Source organism: Carassius carassius, chromosome 11 (genome assembly GCF_963082965.1).
Source record: "Carassius carassius chromosome 11, fCarCar2.1, whole genome shotgun sequence".
Lineage (NCBI taxonomy): Eukaryota > Metazoa > Chordata > Actinopteri > Cypriniformes > Cyprinidae > Carassius > Carassius carassius.
The window spans coordinates 27,425,475-27,432,999 of NC_081765.1; the positions used below are offsets into that span (position 1 = coordinate 27,425,475).

General features: G+C 35.5%; 1 protein-coding gene across 1 annotated transcript in view; it reads left to right on the forward strand.

Moving 5' to 3' along the window:
* The window catches only part of LOC132153291 (signal transducer and activator of transcription 4-like), a 31,856-nt gene extending 25,546 nt beyond the window's left edge, over positions 1 to 6,310 (forward strand). Inside the window, exons 35-45 of the mRNA XM_059562667.1 lie at positions 163 to 253; positions 338 to 376; positions 453 to 536; positions 627 to 725; positions 809 to 944; positions 1,044 to 1,099; positions 1,409 to 1,503; positions 4,588 to 4,727; positions 4,833 to 5,021; positions 5,469 to 5,535; positions 5,631 to 6,310. Coding sequence (XP_059418650.1) covers positions 163 to 253; positions 338 to 376; positions 453 to 536; positions 627 to 725; positions 809 to 944; positions 1,044 to 1,099; positions 1,409 to 1,503; positions 4,588 to 4,727; positions 4,833 to 5,021; positions 5,469 to 5,535; positions 5,631 to 5,658 — 1,024 coding nt within the window. The 3' untranslated portion in view covers positions 5,659 to 6,310. The remainder of the gene's footprint in view (positions 1 to 162; positions 254 to 337; positions 377 to 452; positions 537 to 626; positions 726 to 808; positions 945 to 1,043; positions 1,100 to 1,408; positions 1,504 to 4,587; positions 4,728 to 4,832; positions 5,022 to 5,468; positions 5,536 to 5,630) is intronic.
* The last annotated feature ends 1,215 nt before the right edge of the window (positions 6,311 to 7,525 follow it).

Sequence of the window (7,525 nt, forward strand, 5' to 3'; positions counted from 1 at the left end):
TGCACTGTAAGTCACTTTGGATAAAAGCGTTTGCTAAATGCATAAGTTTAATTTTTAATTTTAATTTAATTTTCCTATTTATCAAGGAACATCATTAGCACATATTTTTATGCATGTCTCCAAAGCTCAAATAATCCAGATGTCTGTTTTCTGGTGTCCTAGATGTAGGAAATTCAACATTTTAGGAACGTTTTCTAAAGTTCTGAACTTAGAGGAATCCAGTGGATGTCTAGCGGCTGAATTTCGTCATTTGGTAAGATGTGAAAAACAAACAGATATTACTGCACATAATATAATGTCTAATCATATGTTTATTGTTAATTCCCGATTACCACAGCAATTAAAAGAGATGAAATGCAGCAACAGAACCAGTGAGGTAGGATAAAATGCACACACAGTGATGTCAAATAAAATGAACTGTAGGAATCGCTGATGGTTTTTGTTTTTTACAGGCCCCTCTTATCATTTCTGAAGAGCTGCACATACTTAACTTTGAAACTCAACTCGTTCAGCCAGAACTGTGTGTTGATTTATCGGTAAAGTACTGTGAAATGTAAATACTGTACTAATTGTGACATATCAACTGGAATTCTTACCACACCTGTTTACTTACTGTAATTAAACAGATCACATCACTTCCTATTGTGGTGATCTCCCATGTGAATCAGTTACCTAGTGCCTGGGGCTCCATCTTATGGTACAACATGCTCTGCAGTGAACCCCAAGTATGGTCATTTCCCATCATCAGTGTTTTTGTGCTCTATTGAGGTTTCCATTCTGACTCTTGCTGTCCATCTCTCTCTCTCAGAATCTGACGTTCTTCTTGAATCCTCCACCAGTGAAATGGGAGCAGCTTTCAAAGGTCTTAAGCTGGCAGTTTTCTTCTGCCACTAAACGAGCGCTGAACACTGAGCAGCTGAGAACGCTGGCTGACAAACTCCTTGGTGAGTTTATTTGTGCTTCCTTTTACCTTTTGAAATGGGGCTGAGTAGATGCTCATAGTTCACATTGTTTTTTTTTGTTTTTTTGCATTGTTATTTTAGGTCATGAAGCCCAATGTGACCCTGAAGGACTCATCAACTGGAATACATTTTGTAAAGTGAGTTTATGGAAATGGTTAAAACAAAGACAGGAAAGTTGCTTTCACTTTCATTAACCAACATCTCTTTAGTCTGTTCCTCTGCTGTCACTACATGATTTACTGATAAAACAAACTGTGGAAGAACCTGATCTTTCCAAAAACAGCTGGGCTTTCAAAACTCAACACCAGCTGAATAGATTTAATATTATTTGTATTCTAAAAGGAAGTGCAATAAATATTGTCACAACATTGACAAAGTAATGCCATGCCGATGCTTAAGTTAATCAAATGGAGGTAGAATACATAATTTGTGTGTTTTTCGCCTAGATGTCTCCTAATGAAAGGGGTCTACCGTTCTGGCTGTGGATAGATGGAATTCTGGACCTTATTAAAAGACACCTGCTCAACATCTGGAATGATGGGTAAGAGTTCCAACATAACAGACAAATACTGTTAAATAAAATCTGTTCCATTTTAGATGTGCACAATCAGCCAATGTTTATAATTAGGGGTTCAAGCACGAAGTGCTGAAACCCTATTGTGATTGTACTGATTTTTATTATTTTTCTTCTCCGCTAAAACGCGTTGTGCAGCCCAAACCGTAAGAGCTGGAACCTTGAAACTTTGCCAGATGGTAGTACAAAAATCGAGGAGAGGTTCAGAGAGTATGACCCCGATTGGCCCATAGGTGGCGCTAAAGCAACCAAAAGTGCGAAACTAGTCATAACTCCTAGACCGTGTGTCGTAGGCTCCGATTTCATTTCCGGTATGCAAATTTTTCCGCCATTTTGAATTTTGTTTAAAACCTACTTTTGCGAACTAGTCCGTGGTTTTTTGCCAGATCAAAACCAAACCAGTGCAGAAATGTTCTATGGAGTCTGAACATCAATAATTATTGAAAAAAAGTTTTTCATTTCCATTCACGGTCGCTAGGGGGCGCAAAATTAACGTTGTGGGAGGAGCCTATTTGACTAAAATGGCTATTACTCCAGAAGTCAATGAGATATCTTCACCAAACTGGGTACACATGTATATGAGTTCAGTCTGGGGTCACAGTAAAAAAACCGGCGATTGGCCACATGATGGCGCTATAACATGAAAAAAAACTAAAACAGGCTATACATCTGACCGTTAGTCCGATTGACTGGAAAATTGGTATGCAGTGTCTTGGTCCAAGGTGCCATGTGTATCTATGAGGACATTGGCGTATCTCAAAAAGCATGGCCGCCATCGGCCAATGAACTATGAGCACCTATTAGACAAGGTTAACGGAGGCAAATCAGAACGAAACTCGATGGGCATGTTCGACTCATAGCCCTAGAGGTCTGTAAGTTTGAAAGAAATCGGCCACTAGTTAGCGCTAATGAGTTTTTTGGCTCAGTAATCACGTGGTGCTACACAGATTCACAAAATATGCATATCATTTGATTGATCTCCTCGTAATGCACAACTTTGCCTCAAGAACCATTGTTGTCAATCAAATCTTTCATTAATTATTCACAAATATGTTAAAAACCTACCTTTGCGAACTAGTCCTAAGTTTTTCGCCCATTCAGAACCAAACCACTGCAGTAATATTCTCTGGACTCTCTAGATGAATAATTATCAACAAAATGTTGAATTTTGTCCTTTGGTTAGATATAACTGGGTCATTTTTAAAAGGGGTGTGGCCAAATATACTCCAAAGCCTATAAAACCTAAACGAAAACTCAAAACTTTACGAAACTTGGTGAAAACAAGAAGCAGATGACTCTTAACAAGCATGCAAAGTTTCATGGAGATTGGACCATAGGTGGCGCTATAACAGTAGAAAAGGTCTCAAAAACACAAGATTTTTATGGTAAATGGCCTCAAATTGGTTGAAAATGCTCATATATTCACCCAAACACTAGATATTCATATCAAATGATAGATCTCCTCATTCTGAACACTTTGCCTCTTGGACTAATGCTGTCAATCAAATCTTTCATTAAATATTCACAAATTCACAAATAAGTTTAAAACTTACTTTTGCGAACTAGTCCTAGGTTTTTTGCTTAATCTCGATCAAACACTACAGAACCATTCTCTGGACTCTCTAGATCAATAATTATCAAAAAAATAAAAAATTTGGTTAGCTATAACATGGTAATTTAGAAAAGGGGCGTGGCCAAAATACCCAAAAGCCTATAAAACCTAAACGAAAACTCAAAACTTTACGAAAATTGGTGAAAACATGTGTCAGATTACTCTGAACAAGCATGCAAAGTTTCATGGAGATCGGACCATAGGTGGCGCTATTACAGTAGAAAAGGTCTAAACGACTGGTAATTTTATATGTTCTTTACATAATGTACACAAAGGCCTATTAATACAAACAGAAATCCCACAAATTATCACAACTGTGTAAAATAATGCATAATTTCATTCTTAACAAGCATGCAAAATTTAAGAGCGATTGGACAAAAAAATAACACTAAGAGTTAAAAAGGTTTAACACAGTGATGTATAAAAAATTGCCATTTATAACCAATAGATGGCAGTGGAAGACCACTAATGGGCTCATTTAACAAACTTAAACAGTATTGTTCAAAGGTTTCATGGATTCATGTCAAAACGTTATAAAACCACTGTTACAACATTTTAATTCTCATTGAGGCAAAGTTTTTCATTTTATTCATACAGACATATCAGATTTTACACTTTTACCACATTATGATTACAGTGAAACCTGAAAATGACATCTAAACTCTTAAAAAGAAGACTTGCAATATGTTTTGTGTCACCTATGACTTAATTAAATTATCTATATCTGCAACAAAATATGTGTGCATGTATGTCTTTGTATGTGAGTATGTATGTCTGTGTATGTTTGTGTCTGTGTGTAAATATGCTTATAGAGTATTGATATACTAGTTTAATGACTTGATTTCAGTGTGTGTGTCTGTCTGTTAGCCTATTCTACATTTTGAATGTGTTTAACTGTCATCCGTACATCCAGGTTGGCCGAGACCACCTCAGAGGCCTTGATCTGCTTGAACCCTGTAATGGCTGCTTGCAGCTATATTTATTATTATTATTGTAGATTTTTTTTATGCTAGAATTCAAATTTTAAAGTCAACATGAAATCTGCATCCACCAAATATTTTTCATAATACATCTTTCTGGTCTCAATGTGTATTGTCAGTCTGCAGAAAAAAAAATTGTTTGTGTTTGTAATCTTTTAATCAAAATGTAACTCTGCCCATGCTTGCTCCATTTTGATATACTGTATAACTCCTACTTTTCACAATCCAAGCATTCCAGATAGATAAAATCAAGTCCCATCCTACATTTTCTTTTTTGTAAATCTGATTTCACACAAAAATATGTAAGCTGTTGCTTCAAGTCACCCCGAAACAAAGTTATGATATTCCAAAACCTCCATTCTCTTTAGCTACTTTCCAATTTACTAATATTACTGTGCTGCTATATACGTAGGCATTTTTATCCAGTCCAATTTTTTTTTTTTTTTATCACATATATAGGTATATCATAGGGTTTTTGAGTAAAGATCGAGAGAGGGCTTTGCTGAGTGGCAAACTCCCGGGCACTTTCCTTTTGCGCTTCAGTGAAACTTGTCGAGACGGAGGAATCACCATCACATGGGTGGAGTATTCACAGGACGGTGTGTGCTGGTTTGAATTGGAGTATTTTATTTTTTCATTGTTTAGAAAAGCAGTATCTGTCTGGCAGTCTTTTCATGTACGTGAATGAATGTCGTCAAATACAGGAAATCCTAAGACGCATTCAGTGAAGCCCTACACTAAAACAGATCTGGCGTCGATTTCCTTGCCTAACGTCATCCGCAACTACACCCTCACTGCCGCAGAGAAGATTCCGGTGAACCCCCTCGTCTACCTTTACCCAGACATCCCAAAAGATGACGCCTTTGGTCGCTACTATACCAGCTCTTCTGATGGTAGATATTCTTTCTTTAACCATTCATTTATTCAAAAAAGAGGGTAAGACAAGAGTGTGAAAAGACTATGATGCACATCTTACGGTACAACATGACCATATCACAAAATAAATACACTATGTATTTTAATATATTACAGAACATATTCTTCTAAATCTATATATTCTTACTGTATATAGTGGCCCCGAATACTATAGTCACATTTAAAAATATTTATGTCATTGCATTAAACGACAAAATGTTGAACCAAGTGCCATTTATAAAAAAAAAATTGTAAAACATAACAAATGTATATTTAACAAATGTATATGTCATGGTAGAAAACAATACTGTTCCCAAAGACTATCTGGGGAGTTTGCTGTTGTAAAATGTTAGTGGAAATTTTTGTCAATGTTTTGTCAATATCTACATGCCTTACGTTATTCATCTTTTGTCGCTCAAATACAGAAGAGATGGAGATAGACAAACCTATCAAGCCATATTTAGACAGACGCATAATTTCTGTGTCAGATGAGTAAGTAATATTTTATTTTTGTTCTACTTTATTTTTAATTTTCTATTTCTGTTACTGAAAAACAATATTCATGTTTTATTTGTCTATGTTTTTAGACCTTTTTCAAGACCGCGTAAGTGTTAAGAGCACATCGAGGCAAAACTGATATGAGGAATGCTTCTCCACCAATGCATCTAAATTTAATCCTGAACTTTTTTTATGGAGGAAGGTGAATCTGTTACTAGAAGTATTATATCTGGCAGACCAATGTCTAAAATGAATAATGGAAACTAAAAGTGATACACAAATAATTTATCTTTTCTCTGTACTATATTAGTGTTAAGGATCTACTACATTTATTCTCGACTTGTGTGAAGAAGAGGAGCCATTTTCTTTTGTCAAATTATAGAATACATTTAAAATAGTGTAATCCTGTTCTTTTTGTTTATATAAATATGTGAACTTATGTTGCATGGATTTTTCATTTTCTGTGTATTAAGATAAAGACACTGTTGTAAATGGATATATACAAATACTCTGAAAAGCTGTTTCTGTGAAGACGTTTGTTTGAGAAAAGGATATCGTTCTCCATCTTGTGAAGCACTTATTTATTTTTGCACATCAAAATATCTTTACATACAATTGCCTTAATTGCACATGTACAAACACACACACCAGCCTGATATAATCTAACAGAAATCAACCTACTTTCTTCAGTCAGCAATACAATCCAAGCTAGGTCCAACAGGCAGTGTTACTTAATGTGAAGTAATAATAAAGATTATTAAATGGTTTATATTCATGTTTTATGCTTTTTTTAACAGCAGTTTTCTCTTTTTCATTCATCTTTTTCCCGGATGGAAATCTTTATTAAGCTTAAAGACCACAGGTGCCAAACAGGACTGCAAAAATATCAGATTTATTTAATATATGTGTTTGTAGAAGTAGTATGGTAGCATTTTATTCTGTACCATTACATATCATGATTCTCATCCAATAAATATAATTTTATTTTGTGTAGCACTGACTTCAGACAAATTTCTCCTATTAGGAGCACATTGAGATGCTCATCCAATACTACTGAATGAGGAGAAGGCAATTGATATCCTTTTTCTTTTTAAACACTATTTTTGTATAGACATTCATCCATGTACAAGTGTGATATTGTGTTCAGAGAAAAACTCTCTCGTGACAGGGAAGTTTGAGGGAACAAGAAAAAGAGTTGGACCATAAAGTAAACATCCTGAAGTGCACTTTGCTCACACCTTCATTCACTGATACTTATTTTACTCTTGTAACAGACTACTTGTTTCTTGAAACTTTTACTACATTAGCTTTCTTTTTATTTCAATAGGAAATAAAACCGAACATTTCGGTTTTGGAAGATCTGCTATACGAGTATGACTTAAAGAGCAAGTCATCAGAGTATCAAGGCGAGAGCAATATTAAAGGTGCCACAGAATGCAAAAATCACTTTTATAAGGTTTGAACCTTAGTTCAACCTTGAGTCGTGTGGCCGCAGTGTGTGCAAATAACCAGCCTATGATGGTAAAATTCCACTCTCTCATTGTTTTATAATTCCAAAAGATCATAAACTAGCAATTCCAGACAATGATGACAAAGTCGACGAAAGTCCCAGTCTCCTCAGTAGCATCTACTGATCATAATGCTGTGTTGAACAAAGGTAGAATGATAGCATCCTTTGGCCAATCAGAGCTCAGTTCTGTAACAAGTTGTGTGCAAGCGGAAGCAAGTTTTGGTTCACAAAATGGCTCAAGCGCAACTTTTGAATTTCTTTAAAAAGAAGACACCAGAAAAGGTATGATTTTTCCTTAATTAGAATTAAAAAAATTTCCCCTGACATAATGTTATTGTGATGCGTGTAACTGTGGGAGATAGGAGAGCTGACATTGAGTCATCAACCTTGCAAAAACCAAACACAAAAACGCCTTGAGAGTCCAAAAGCGTTCACTCACTGCGAGATGAAGCCTATTAGAATACAGGTAAAATA